This window comes from Rhizopus delemar, genomic scaffold (assembly GCF_000149305.1).
Source record: "Rhizopus delemar RA 99-880 supercont3.9 genomic scaffold, whole genome shotgun sequence".
Classification (NCBI taxonomy): Eukaryota; Fungi; Mucoromycota; class Mucoromycetes; order Mucorales; family Rhizopodaceae; genus Rhizopus; species Rhizopus delemar.
The window spans coordinates 1,820,350-1,835,281 of NW_027137835.1; the positions used below are offsets into that span (position 1 = coordinate 1,820,350).

A 14,932-nucleotide genomic window follows, 5' to 3' on the forward strand; every position below is an offset into this window, starting at 1 on the left:
ATGGCATACCAGGTCTGGCCTATACACTCCCATAGCTCATGCATACTACTTGGTGGTGCCTCATAGCTATGAAATAGCTCTCTCTTTAAATGAGCCCACATATGCTCTATGGGATTTAGGTCTGGTGATTGAGGAGGCCATTCCAATGCTTCAAATGGCTGCTGGTCAATCCATTCTTTCACTACCTTCGATGTATGCTTCGGATAATTGTCCTGCTGAAACACCATTTTGGAAGGATCCAAGCCATAGCTTCTCATTGTCTTGAGTAAATCATCTTTTAAGACCTCAAGATAGCCTTCACTACTGATACGATGATCAACATCAACTATCCATCCAATACCTTCCCATGTAATGCAGCTCCAGACCATGATATTGCCGCCTCCATGCTTGACGGTTTTCTGTACATGTCGCGAGTTCAATTCCTCATGGGGTAGTTTCCATGCATAAGCCTTTCTGTCGGATGCAAAACGATTTACTTTAGTCTCATCTGAGAATATGACACGTTTCCAGTTATCTACAGACCAATGTTGGTGCGATTTGGCCCATTGAAGACGTTTCATGATGTTTTGGCTGCGTAGCAAAGGTTTTTGAGGCTTGACAAACGCTATAAAGCCAGCTTTTTTAAGAACGCGGCGTACTGTACTATCACTTAAAGATATCCCAAATTCTTCTTTTAGAGCTTTTTGGATTTCTACAGCATTATTTTTTCTTCCTAAGGTGACTAATCTCCGGATGTAGTTCACCATGCGTTGACTAATTAGAGATGGCCGACCAGCTTCATCAACATTTCTACTCATCTTAAGAGATGAGCGGTACTTCTGAACAGTGGTACGACTAACACCAGCTTGTTTCGCTACTTTGCTGTTTGACTTCTTGGATCTCAGCAATGAGTAGATGCTGTTTACTTTGTCATTTGAAATTGCAAGCATATCGGATCTGCAATGGTATAATGACTTAATGGCGTGCTGCAATTTAACAAAAAAACACTTACATGTAAATAATATTACGATGAAAGAAGAAAGAGAAGAAAAAAACATAAAAAAATTAAAATTAAGCCACATTTTCGTGGCTATATTATGTTACTTACAAACGCCGTCAAAACTGGTCGCATGTGCCGTCGGAATTTAAGTGCCAACTACTACCAGTGAGAAACATTTTTAGATATATATGTATGATTTTTTTCTTTAAATGTATTAATATATAAAAAATTTATAAAAATATAAGCATGCTGATATAAATATGCATTCTATACAATATAGACTAATCGTAATTTAGATAATTTTATAATTGCGTAAATATAAAACATTGTAAATAAAGCATATACAATTTTAATATATATTTATAATAAACGTATATAATGTATAATACATAAATATAAAAAACATAAATGATAAATATCAGAATAAGTTCATAATAATAACATTAAGAACAAAATGTTTCTCTCAACTGCTTCTCGTAGTCTTGCCAAAAGTATTTGAGGATGTTCTTGTTCACCTTGGAACATTTCGTTAAATTCTAATTCATAACTTTGAATTAGTTCAGGTGTGATGTAGTGTTGCTTGAGCAATTCAATGGCTTTGTCATATGTGACATTAGGAATTCTCTTGAGTATTTCTTTTTCAAAGTAAATTTTAGCAGCGCGTCGTAGTTGGGATTTGAGCACGATAAGTTTTCTATCATCACTGAGAGTATTAGTGATTGCAAGGTAAGAATCAAGTATTTCTTGAAAATGGCGAAAGTCTTCTCCTTCATAGCCATAAAATTCAATTAACCTTGGGCGAAAACCTTGAGAAAAAGTTTGGTTGTTAGCATTTGCCAACGCGATTTGTCCTGTAGGATATGAGGCCATTTTGAAATTTGATATATTTGTTTTTGGTATGTTTTGTATTTCTTGAAGTAGAGTTTTGATAGTTTTCTTGACGATTTGTTTTAATTTGATAGATTTTTCCGAGTGTTTGTTAATAATGTTTGTGATTTGTTGATTTGTTGATTTGTTCCCTCGTAGTGACCACCAAATGTAACTTTAACGTTTTTGTTGTAATGGCCTTAAGAGTTTAGAAGTAAATTTGACTTTTCTTTAGAGTGTAAAAGAATTTGAGATCAAAGATTTGTGTTTAAATGAATAAATTTGGTTTGCTTGTAGTAAGTGACCACCAGATCTTGTATTGTAGATCAAACAGTAAAAAGTAATAAAGAGTTTTCTTGATAAGAGAATATAAAAGTGATACGATGAAGATAATTTGACTTCAAAGGACTTGACTTGCTTGAGTTATAAAATAAAAATAAAGAGTTTTGATAAAGAGGAACTCGATGTTTATTTGAATAAAAGATATTTTTAAAAGTGAAGTTCAGTATTGTTATTTTGTAGTATGGTTGGTTTAGTTTGAGTGTTTTAGAGAAGTTTTTCTTGAAATTTTTAAAGTAAGGTACTGTAGTGACCACCAGATCTTTTAATTAAGATCAAATAAAGGTAAAGATAAAAAAAAATAAAGGGATCAGGAACTTTTTATGAGAAGGTTGCCTGTTTATTGAATAAAATATATAAAATAAAATGTGAGTAGAACTGTCCTGTCCTTTTTCTTCATCTAAATAGTTGGGATATTTATATTGTTAATTTTTTTTTTTCTTTTTGACTTTTTTCATTTTTTGACTTCTTTGTCACAGTATAATTATAAGAGGGGATATTTATATGATTATTATTTTTTTTTTGTTTATCTTTAGGGACTGAGGTCCTTCCTTCGACTGAGTCCCTCCTAGGACTGAGTTCTTTCTTCAGCAAAAGTTACACCAACTGCGTCACATTACTATTGTGATGATTGGATTGTGTAAGGTTTTTGTAGTATAAATAGGTTTGTACTGAATAAGTCTTGATATAAGATCAAAGGTTTTGATTCCAAAAAGAGTAATAAATTGAATATAAGTTCGCTTGTAATAAGTGACCGCCAGATCTTGTTAAGTAGATCAAACTGTTTTGAGTAAAGTAAAATAAAAAGATAATATAATAGGGATTACAATGAAGTGTATATGCTTCAAGGGACTTCTTGTTCTTGATGCTAAGTAAAATAAAAGAAAAATAAAAGAAATTTACTTTGAATGATATTTATTTGAAATAATCAAAAAGTAATATGAAGTAAGTAGAAACAAGGTTATGTAGAAACAAAAGTAAGTAAGAACAAAAGTAAGTAAAAAGTATAAGAAATATTGAAGTTATTTATATGTTTTTGGTTTTTCTGATTATATGCTGTTGTAATGATTTGGTTTATAGTAGTTTCTCTGTTTGGGAGTGTTGAGTTAAGGTTTAAATAAACAGATTTGGGTGTAATTGATATAAGAGTTGCTTTTATATGAGTCAGATTTGGCTTGATTCGCTTGTTATAGTGACCACCAGATCTTATAAAGTAGATCAGACTGTTTTGATAAAGGTAAAATAAAAAAAAAAAGATAAATAAAAGGGGGTTTTACAATGAAGTATGATAGCTTCAAGGGACTTCTTGTTCTTGATGTTAAATAAAATAAGAGATAATTTGCCTCTTTAAAAGAATATTTATTTGATAAAAAGAAAAAGTAAAATAAGAAGTGAAGTAAGTAAGAAGTTAATAAGAAGTCCCGTATTTTTGTGATTATTATTTGGAGTTATTTATATGTTTTTGGATTTTATGCTTTTGTTCTGTTTTTGGTATTTTGGGTGGTTGTTATAACATAAGAGGCGGTTGCTGTATAGTGTAAGGTGGTCGTTGCAAACTGTAAGGCGTTCGTTATAAACTGCAACGATTTAAATTCCGCCGTTTTGTTCTTGCGTGTTACAACAAAATTGCAAGGTTCTTCGCTACAATGCGGATGAGAAAAAAAAATTGATTTCTGCCAGACTCGAACTGGCGACCGCCTGTGTGTTAGACAGGCGTGATAACCAACTACACCAAGAAACCACTTTGCTTTTGATAGATGACTGGTAAGTCTGGTTAATAAATTCAACTCGGTTCGGAGCACTGCACCCAAACCCTATATTCTAAATTATTATACATCGGGTATTTTAACAGTGAAACATCGTGTAAAATAATACGAAATTGAATTTTCAGAATAGAGATGTAATTTTTGTACCAAAAAAAAGCTAGAAAAAAGTATATACTATATCTGTAAAGATATATATATGTTTACACTCTGCATACTGAATAAAATGAAATTGTATTTCTTGTAAAAATTTTTTTGTCTCTTTTGTACTACATGAATCCATGGCAACTTTTAAATTGGGAAAATGAAAAATTTTCAAAACCAGTGTATGATTTTTTAATTTCAACAAAGGCCAATAAAGTATATCTATTGGATTGTAAGCTCGGACATATAACTATTTGAGTTGCGACGTTCTCTTATCAAGCATACTGAATTTGCTATACTGCAAAAAAAGAAAAAAGAAAAGTATGCTTAGTTTATGTACCCAAAAAAAAAGATAAAAAAAATTGTTTGTTTACACTGAAAAGATAAAGAACAACATTTCTTAAGTTGCGAAAGGGAACATAGGCTCAATGATTTTATCCAACGAAGAGTAAAATTAATTGATTACAATTGGAACAACAGAATATATCATAGGAAGTAATAAATGCAAATGTTAAATAAGAGATAAAATAAAAATGAACAAGGAAAAAAGAAAAAAAAAAGAAATACAATTTTCCTTTTTTTGACCACAAGGAAAATAGCTTCTACCACAGATGATAAGGCAATGTTTAAACGACTAAAGCTAAGCAGAAAATAAGGAGGAATGGGTTTGGTAGTCATTTTTATTTTTAACTGCAAAAAGAAACAATAATTATTAACATCAAACGAATTTACATGTTTTGAGATTCCTTATAGCAGAGACTATAAAAAAGAGCTATTGTTAAAGAAATAAAATAGTGCATCTTAAGAGATTTAGAAAAAAAAAAAAAAAAAGTAATGTTGAAATTAGAGAATTGCAATGTCGGAATTACTTGCATGTGAAAAAAAGCAATGTTGGAATTACTTGCATGTTAAAAAAAAAGAATGTTAAAAATGACATTTCAAACGAATACCTACTTTTACAAATTGCCTTAAGTTGAACAAAGCCTACATACAGGATCCTTGTTTTATTCATAGAGTATACAAAGATTTACTTTGGGTTTTAGAAAGCGGTTTTAGAAATTGCACTGAAATTGGAAATGTTTTTTTTCAACCAAGAAAAAAAAATCTAACTGAGATGTCAATTAGAAATGTGTTAATTCATTTACCTTTGTTTGCTAATTTCAATTTCTTATTCAATGTATCTATGCTAATTTATGTGCTTTTTGTCCCAACTTTAAGAATATCATCACTTTGTCTTTTTTCTTTTTCTTTTTCTTTTTCTTTTTCTTCTTCTTTTTTTTTTTTTTTTTTTTTTTTTTTTTTTTTTTTTGGAAAGGAGTGCAGTTAAGTAAGCCAATCAATATAGTACTGAATATGACGGGAAAAAATTCAAATCTTTTAACAGAAAAGTTGAATTGATTTTACTCGATGAAAAATGTATTATTATTTAGTCGCAATTGTATGATGTCGTAATATAGCAACATCAATTGAAATTTGTTAAAGATTCTTATTCTTTGATTTTGGAGTTGCATATAAGGAGTTCATAAAGCGACATATCAATGCATAAAAACTGTTATTGTATTCATACAAAAAAATAAGTACTCATGAATAAATTTAATATCATTGATTTACAGTAAAACCATATCTCTATAAATAAATATGAGACTTCTGCAATAATTACCTTTGATCTGTTGTTCATATCGGTATTTTAAGAATCACATCGGGACCTGTTTTTAAGAACGGTACATCAATGTAATCCTATTTGATAAATATTGTTAAATCAATAAACAACTCACATCATCATTGATTGATTCGTCAAGAAGACAACATGTCATATTTATCCATTATCTTTCCTGAATCTTCCCATTCTCTTTGTATCATTATTTTAACCGATGAATAGAAATAGCGGTAAAAATTTACATATTCAAAAAGTATAAATAACATCAATTGTTGTTGTAAATCAAACAGTATATAATTAGTAACGCAAGTTCTTTATTGTATTTATAATGTATTCTTCAAGCCCATACAAATTCCATTGTTACTGCGCCCAATGCTCTGGAGGAGAAGCAGGCAAGTACCAATTTGTTACGCAATGGACTCTTGCTCGCCATAGAAAGAAAGAAGCTGTTAAAGGTTTGTTACTTACATTAAGATAGTTTTTTTGCTAACGCATCATATAAACAGGTGAATCAGAAATAATTCCAGAAGTTAACACCAATAATGAAGTGATTCCATCAAGTGAAAATGATTCTGAGAATAATGGTGATGAAGACTTTTCTAATTGGCAAGTCATTGAAAATGATGAAGATGATGCCTCTAGTTGTATGGATGCTGTCGAATTCAATGTGCCCAAAGGTAAAAACCTTCTAGAATTGTTTTAATAAAATATAAAATACTTACTTTGTCAAACGTTTAGTTAAACTTGAAGGATTCCAAAGTGATGTTGTTGCTTTCATAGCAATTTTCTTGACGTATTTCCAGCTGTTTTTCATTTCTGAATATGCTGCGGAAATAGTTATGAAATTTGCTAATGATCTTGTTGTCCTCTTACATTATGAACCAATCTTCCCTACCAAGTTGGACACTCTTCGAAATGCTGTTGGAATTGACTATACCTACAAAGGTATGTTTCGCCTTGTTGTCTGTCCTGAATGCCATACCCTGTACCAGCCTGAAGAAGTACACTGTGATTCGAAGTGCACCTTTTCTGAATTTCGCATCACATGTAATGCCCCACTCTTCAAGCCTGCTACGATTGGTGCAAGCAAAATGTACGCCAACAAGGTCTCTGCATTCAATTCCATCAAGTATGCCTTGACTGTGATGTTCTCTCGACCAGGCTTTGAATCAGCAATAGAAGCATGGCGCTATCGTACTCGTCATAACAACACCATGTATGATATCTATGATGGTCAACTTTGGAATGAATTCAAAGATAGAGATGGTAATGTATTTACCAGTCAAGCTAGATCTCTCCTATTCACTTTGAATGTCGATTGGTTTCAATCTTCAAAAAGAACCGTGTATTCTGTTGGTGCTGTCTACTTGACGATAAATAATCTTCCAAGATCCATCCGATATAAAAAAGAAAATATCATCTTGGTTTGTGTTATTCCTGGTCCCAAAGAACCCAAGGACACACAAATCAACAACTATTTACAAGTTTTGGTAAATGATCTGAAGGAACTTTACTACGATGACTTCTTTACCTGTACGGCTGAATCTCCTAACGTGCCTGTCCCAGTTCGTGCTGCTCTGTTCTTGATTGCTTGCGATATTCCTGCTAGCCGAAAGGTTAGTGGGTTTACTTCATTCAATGCCACTGTACCTTGTAACAAGTGCTCAACAGCATTTCCTGCTCGTTATAATACTCATCTTCAACGTGATTTTTCTTTTGGTCTTGAAGATATTGATGCTTGGTCACTTCGTACCAATATTGAAAACCGTTATCATGCAAAAAATTGGAAAGAAGCAACCACCAAGAGAAAAAGAGCCGACTTGGAACAGAAGTTTGGTACTCGGTTCTCTGCCTTACATGATTTGGAATATCTTGATCTTGTTCGTTGTACTGCCATTGATCCTATGCATGGTCTTTTCCTTGGAACAGCAAAGAAAATGGTTAAAATATGGCGTACAACTATTTGTGACCTTACCCATGAATTATACCTGACTGATGCTGACTTGAAAGAAATGCAAAAAGAAGCAAATGATATTATATTGCCAGCACAATACACGCCAATCAATCAGAAAATTGCCAGCGATTTCTCTGACTTAAAGGCTGATGAATGGAGAACCTGGTGTCTTGCTCTTTCTCCTCTTTTGCTCAAGTCTCGTCTTCCAGTCCGTCATAAAGAAAACTGGGCAAAGTTTGTACAGGCCTGTCATATCGTATGTCGTCCATGCATTACCCAGAATGAAGCCATGATAGCCCACAAGCTATTCTATGAGTTTGTCCTTGGTGTTGCTGAATTGTATGGTCCAGAAATGGTTACTCCAAATATGCATCTTCATCTACATTTGAAGGACTCCATTCAAGACTTTGGTCCAATCTATGCATTTTGGTTGTATGGCTTTGAAAGACTTAATGGTGACATTAAGAAGATGACGGTAAACTACAAAACAGCATTCGAAGTTACATACATGAAGAAGTTCCTTTCTGTTGTACACTATGGTGACTACATCCGTAACTTACCACAAGGAATTAAACAGAATCCAGTGATGATGTCTTCCTTTGTCTATTTGTCACCAACACCTTCTGATTCCCTTGTTGCTTCATCTGTTTCAACCAGCTTTGATTTCAGCTTATTTGTCAGTGCTCCTCTACGTTTGAATGATACCTTCACTGGTGCTGAAATTCTACCTCCTGATACACAAGCTTCTGCTAGACACAAAGTTAGTGTTAATAGATTGACTCAAGCCCATTATGGTTACCTTCTTGCCTTTTACAGACTTGTATATACTGATCGAACATTCGCAAGTGCGCTTATTCCAGAAGACCACGATGACTTGTCTACAATGGTACTTCCCGATATTTCTGCTTTCGCTGAAATCGAAATTCTTGGGCAAACGTATCGATCAAAAGCATCGCGTACTACTCGTGGTTGCTATATTGAAGTCGCTTGTAATCCTACTATTCCTGGAAAAGAGGCTGAGATGCGAATTGGTGAAGTTCAGTATTATTTTAGCCATCAGCTTCAAATGAAGAAAACTATAATTCCAAATGGTCGGGTCTTTGCCCCAAATGCTTTTGATGAACACCTCTTTGCTTTTGTACGTTGGTATAACGCTCCTCTTCATCCTTTTCGAGGATTTGAATGTCTTGGTGCCGCGTACTACCACAACTCTTTTCGACCAGCTGATTCAGACTGTATTCTTCCAGTATCGCGTATCTTTACTTGTGTTGCTATGAAGCAAGGTTATCCTGATAATCATGTTGTCTTTTTACCTCTCCCAAGAAAAACCATTGGTTTGTAAAAAGTAAAAAAAATAAAAAAATAAAAAAATAAAGTAAAATAAAAAAAGTAAAAGTAAAAAAAAAAAATTAAAATTTAAAAAATCCAAACACCGCATTTCTTTTTATTTTTTTTTGTTCATTTTATAATTTTTTTAAAACTGGAAGTCGTCTTCATCCAACTGCATTTCAGAATCAAAAGCCCAAGCGATACTCTCTTCAGTTATATTTTCTTTTCTGACGAAGTCAGGAACAGGCAGCGAACATTCCCTTCGAATGCGAGGAAGAGACTGAATGTTGCTGGTTCCAGTCCTTTGTCTCTTGGCCCTGTCACTTGCTATCTGATCATCCAACAGCTTGAAGAATTCAGTGCACTAAATATTGGATAATGAGCTGATTGCGCTTAAAAAGATATTAATTAAACTTACTGCTGGTGATCTGTACTTTGGTACACGAACTTCAAAATAATCAATGGTTTTTGTACACAAGACAGACATGCGTTCCTTTTCGGTAAAAGGAGTTGTTCTATCTGGATTTTGCTCCAGAAGAACTTCCTCTACCTTATCCATTGTATCGCTATTATACATGTCTTCTTCTTCAGACATGTACTGCTGTTGAAGCAAGTACTCGCAGTTCGGATAGTTGTTGTAAACGCCTTGATCCTTGTGCTGCTCATACATTGCTTTCCGTGTTTTGATTTTCTAAAAAAAAAAATCAATTATAAAATAGCAATAGCCTTTATTGTCCTTACGTTGTTTTTTCGAGTCGTTTTAGCAGCCTTTCTTTTCTTTACGAACTCGTCGACAACACCAACCTCCTCTCCAGCCATACCAGCTTTCTTGGTATAATACTGCCTTTCAAGGTATTTCCGCAAATCGCGGCCATTGGTATGCTTGTACGCATAATGGCTATTGACATACTCTTGCAACAGCTTAAGTACTTTTTGATTCTCAACAGACTTTAGAGGCTTGCTGAGATCGTACTTAGATGACGGAGGTAAATCATTGTAATGATTCCTCACAGCATCCTAAAATTAAAGAAAAAAAAAGTAATTATTACACTTGTTTAAACTTAAATTATTAATAACCTTACCTTAATCGCTGTTGCAATTGGTTTTGCACTTTTGCTGGATTCTTGTTCAAGCTCGCTGTAGGCTTCTTTGACCTTGGCAAATGCCACTTGCAAGGCACGCTTTTCTTCCTGCTCTTTTCTTAACATCTCCTTCAAAGTGTCAATTTCCTTTCTCATATCCAGATAAATGGAGAAGGAAAGAGAAGCTTCATCACGTCCAACATCTTCAGCTTCACGCATTCGCTTCTGGACATTGGTCATAGGGGGGTAACCAGGTCTAGGATAGGCAAAGCTATCAAGAGTACCATCACTTGACACAAACTCAGGAACAACAGCACGGGAAGGAAGAGCAATTGGCTGCCCAGCAGAGTTAGAGCCACGAGCATTGACAGGAGCAGGGTTGAATTCGATAATACGGTCAGACATAATGTTATAAGGTACTTTGAAGAAAAAGTAAAGAAACTTAACGTTGCAGTTGAACACACCTTAAATACTATTGCGTTCAATTGTAAACTCAGTTCTATACAAATCAAAAAATCTATAAAAGGATTGATGTCTCAGATCAATCTTTTCTTTTCTTTCTTTCTTTTTTTTGATTTGTTATCCCAGGTAAGTTGTTCTTTTTTTTAAAAAAAATTTTTTTTTTCTAATGTACTTTATTAAAAATTCATAGATATACTTATGGCTATTATAAGTTCTTGGGTCCTTTCTGTATCTGTTTATGTAGTACGTAAGTTTCTAAATTTTCATTGTCTTTATTAACATTCAAATTTAGTTTTCTAAGCTTGATTCTGAAGCTGTTTGAACTCCTTGATATCGGCTTCTAGTTTTTAAAGAGGTTTAAGGTAAGAAAGTCGGGTACATCATGTTTCACTGTAATTAATCTTTTATTTTATTCAGTTTCAATTCTACTTTCCTACTGCCTAGTCTACTGCCTTCATCTTTCTTTTGCTTCTGATCTCTTTGACTCTGCTTCATTGCATTTGTTTGTTTTGCCTGTTTTGTCTGCTATATTGTATTGTTTGCTGCTTCTGAGGTCTAGGTAAGTGCAATTTTGAAAAAAAAAATTTTGGTATCTACCGTTTAAAGGTGTTGTTTCATTATTCCCATCGATCCCTTGTTCCTTTTCCCGCCTTTTTGTATCATTTTTAATAAACAAATGAACCAATAATATATAATCAATATGACGATAAAGCCCCAAAATAAACGAATAAAACTAAATTTTTAACCAATAATACCGTATTTTAAGCCTATTTTATTTCCTAATATAAACCATCCAGAGTTATATATAATCATAATAAGCCAATAAGAAAGTATTGCGAAAAGGCAATAAGCCCGTAAAGAAGTAATATTCAAGAGAAATAGACGTATAAGGAAGTATTACTAAAGGCAATAAACCAATAAAGGAGTAGTATCAAAGAAAAACGCAAGCATGTAAGGTCCAATAGAAAGGTGTTATGTTTGTGTATCATCGTAGAAAGAACAATGAAGCGGCGCGTCACCAAAAGTAACACGGTATTCCACATACATATCTTAACATTTGGAGCAAAATACACGAAGTATATATTTTATGAAATTTGTAAATATATTGACGTAAACTCGAAATATCTGATTATATTCTGTCAAATATATTGTTCTATATATAGCAATTATGTGCAGTGTGAACACTGCAAATAATGTGGGGACTTTGACGTAGAATTTTAACAGACCTAACAATTATAGATCCGTAGATTTTATAGTTTTTTTATGAGATACCATTATATCTTGCTGTATTGCACCTTTTTGAAATTTGAAAAAAGATTTAGATGCGAAAAAAAATAAAGAATTGAACAATATTTTTATTGTTTTTGTAGGGTAAGTATTCATAAAGTTATTCATGTTTTAAAAAAGTGTCTTTTTTTTTACAGATGATCTTTTTTTGTAAATCCTGTTCCTCTCTATTGTTCAAAGACCGATGTCTTCTTTTTTTTATTTTTGAGGGCAAAATGCGGAAATCAAAAGCATTTTGCGATTATTTTGTTCAGAAGAATACATATTAGGAAGGCAGTCTGTGGTTTTTAGCTTAGGTCATTAGAAATGTGTAACAGAAAGTAACAAAATAGTCGTGTTTGAAAAAAAAAAGGACTAAGTAAAAAAAAATAGATTAAGTAAAAAAAAAAAAGAGTATAGCTATAAAAAGTTCATTGTTCAAATGAAAACAATAATCTAACAACAAATACACTTTATAGAAATGCAAATGCTATTACATTATAAAAAAAGAATACGTGTATATTCTAAAAGAATAAAAAATAAAGAAGCTCTGCTAACATTTTGTTACAAGGCAGTTATAATTAACAAATACATACAAAACACTTTTGTTTATCAAGTAAATAGATTGCTTTATTATTTTTTATGACAAATAATATAAAAGAATATATGTTTTTTAAGCTTATACTAGTTCATTACTTACTTTATGTTTGCACATGGGTGTAATTTGCCATTAGCCATTAGCCATTAGAGATGTGAGCAATGGCAACTTTCTTTACCAAAAATAACCTTTCAGTAACAAGCAACAATATAAGTCTGTTATTCTTATAGTTTTATCGTATTGGAAAGAACAACTTTGCTCATGAGGTTCATGTTCGTCATCCGAATGTGTCCCATTAGGAATTCCTAATGTAAGAAAAAAAAAAAGAAACCGACATTAGACTTCGTTATTATTTTTGTTGTTATAAACTTACATTTGACCAGAACTTGAGCTTTCTTTTTTATCTTTTGTACCTTTGGAATCTATTGTATTTCATGAAACAAAACCAGGGAGAAAAAAAAAGCTGTTCTACTGCTGTAGTTCGTTAAGATACCGACTTTTTTTTGTTTGTTTGTTTTTTTTTTTTTTTACCTAAAATAAAAAAAAGAAAAAAGAATACTCTCCATGTTAAAGATATTACACTCAAGTAATAAAACTTGTTCAAGCAATGTATAAGTTATTTTTTGGGATATCACTAAAAGTAAACTACAGTGGCCAGCAAAACCGTTCGCACAAAACGTATTTTTTTCTTTCTGCACCATTTGTGGCTTATTGTGCATACTGAGCGCTATACTTAGTGCACATTATCTAAAAATAGAAGCTCTTGGCTTTCTAATGACGTATAATATACCACCCTAAGCGCACCCTAAATCATAGTACGGACAATCAAAAATCAAAGGTACATTCGAACGGTTTTGCGGCCATATATTTTGAAAGCAAAATGCGTTAAAATTAGTATATTTAATAACCAATGTAAAAGCCATCAGCCTCAATAACTGCACGGCATCGATCCGGCATACTTTTAATAGACTTTTGGCATTCTTCAGCCGTGATTTGGTACCAAGTGTGACCTATGCGGTCCCATAGCTCATGTATACCACATGGAGGGCAGTCATAGTTTCTAAACAGCCGACGTTTAAGCAATTGCCACATGTTTTCAATTGGGTTCAAGTCTGGTGATTGTGGTGGCCATTTCATAACATGAAAGTCTTGCTCATTTAGCCATTTTGACACGACTTTAGCTGTATGTTTGGGATCGTTGTCCTGCATAAAGATAAATTGATTTGTAGGTTTTCCACTTTCTTCCATGTACCAGGCCAAAGGCTTCATCAAATCATCTTGTAAAACCTCCAAATAAACGTCCTTAGTCATGTTCTTGCCCACATCCACAATATAGCCTGGACCATACCAGCTAATACAGCTCCATACCATTATAGAGCCTCCTCCATGCTTCACTGTCTCACGAACATGGTGCTTTTTAAGCGGTTGGCCTGGCACTTTCCATGCATAAGATTTTCCGTCGGACCCAAAACGGTTGATTTTGGTTTCGTCAGGCCATATGACATTCATCCAATCGTTTACTGTCCAGTCAATATGCTGACGAGCCCATTGGAGCCTCCTCTTTCTATTTCTTTCATTAATTAAAGGTTTCTTTGGCCTGACAAATGAGACCAAACCAGCATCCCTTAACGCCCTACGTACAGTATCTACAGAAACTGACTTGCCCAAGTTCTGCTCCAACGACTGCTGTGCTTGTACAGCATTTTCGAGCCCATCTACTGTTACAGCACGAACGAGATGCTGCTGCTCCCGCTTAGTCAGCGCTTTTGGCCTACCACCTTTGTCAATTCGAGCAGGCAAACCTAATTCCAAACGAATTTTATGAACAGTGGAGGATGATACTTTAACTATCTTTGTAATTTTATGATAAGAAAAGCCTTGACGAAGGTAAAACTCGATAGTGTTCTTGCGATCTTCTGTTAATGGTTGCATGTTGAGTAATTACTTGGTAAATGTCGAGATGTCGAAATGGGAATGTGCGAATGACAAAGGAAAAACAGAAAAAAAATAGTGTGCAGTGGTGAATTAGTAAGCAGCGAAAGTTCTGGAAGAATCTCAGGGTGTAGTGACTGCGTTTACCGCAATCGAGGAATTTCTCAAGCGAGGTCGCAAAACCGTTCGAATGTACCTTTGATTTTTGATTGTCCGTACTATGATTTAGGGTGCGCTTAGGGTGGCATATTATACGTCATTAGAAAGCCAAGAGCTTCTACTTTTAGATAATGTGCACTAAGTATAGTGCTCAGTATGCACAATAAGCCACAAATGGTGCAGAAAGAAAAAAATACGTTTTGTGCGAACGGTTTTGCTGGCCACTGTAGCTGTTGTAAACATAGTTGTTTTCTATAAGATATCAGTTGTATTAAAATAAATAACGATACACAAAAGATTAAACTATGATTGAACAATTCCACACTTTTCCAAATTTAGAACAATAAGATCAGTATTTGTCATCCTAGCGAGTCTAATCAATTGTCAACCCCAAAAGTAAT

General features: G+C 33.5%; 5 protein-coding genes and 1 non-coding gene across 6 annotated transcripts; 2 read left to right on the top strand and 4 right to left on the bottom strand.

The window, feature by feature from the left end:
• Nucleotides 1–154: 154 nt before the first annotated feature.
• Nucleotides 155–265, top strand: RO3G_11769 (uncharacterized protein; the record flags this gene model as incomplete). The annotated part of the gene is made up of 1 exon (XM_067666353.1): nucleotides 155–265. The coding sequence occupies one exon, from the start codon at nucleotides 155–157 to the stop codon at nucleotides 263–265; it is 111 nt and encodes a 36-aa protein (XP_067522454.1).
• Nucleotides 266–1,408: 1,143 nt separating this feature from the next.
• RO3G_11770 (uncharacterized protein) lies at nucleotides 1,409–1,849 on the bottom strand (the record flags this gene model as incomplete). The annotated part of the gene is made up of 1 exon (XM_067666354.1): nucleotides 1,409–1,849. One exon carries the CDS (start codon nucleotides 1,847–1,849, stop codon nucleotides 1,409–1,411), a length of 441 nt encoding a protein of 146 aa, XP_067522455.1.
• A 2,003-nt stretch (nucleotides 1,850–3,852) lies between these two features.
• On the bottom strand, nucleotides 3,853–3,926 carry RO3G_19140. The gene has a single exon. It is a non-coding gene; the product is annotated as a tRNA-Val (tRNA).
• Nucleotides 3,927–6,077: 2,151 nt separating this feature from the next.
• Nucleotides 6,078–9,045, top strand: RO3G_11771 (uncharacterized protein; the record flags this gene model as incomplete). Its single annotated transcript, XM_067666355.1, has 3 exons — nucleotides 6,078–6,204; nucleotides 6,256–6,426; nucleotides 6,488–9,045. The coding sequence occupies 3 exons, from the start codon at nucleotides 6,078–6,080 to the stop codon at nucleotides 9,043–9,045; spliced, it is 2,856 nt and encodes a 951-aa protein (XP_067522456.1).
• A 351-nt stretch (nucleotides 9,046–9,396) lies between these two features.
• RO3G_11772 (uncharacterized protein) lies at nucleotides 9,397–10,519 on the bottom strand (the record flags this gene model as incomplete). Its single annotated transcript, XM_067666356.1, has 3 exons — nucleotides 9,397–9,723; nucleotides 9,816–10,049; nucleotides 10,115–10,519. 3 exons carry the CDS (start codon nucleotides 10,517–10,519, stop codon nucleotides 9,397–9,399), a joined length of 966 nt encoding a protein of 321 aa, XP_067522457.1.
• Nucleotides 10,520–13,340: 2,821 nt separating this feature from the next.
• On the bottom strand, nucleotides 13,341–14,372 carry RO3G_11773 (uncharacterized protein; the record flags this gene model as incomplete). The annotated part of the gene is made up of 1 exon (XM_067666357.1): nucleotides 13,341–14,372. The coding sequence occupies one exon, from the start codon at nucleotides 14,370–14,372 to the stop codon at nucleotides 13,341–13,343; it is 1,032 nt and encodes a 343-aa protein (XP_067522458.1).
• Between the last annotated feature and the right edge of the window lie 560 nt (nucleotides 14,373–14,932).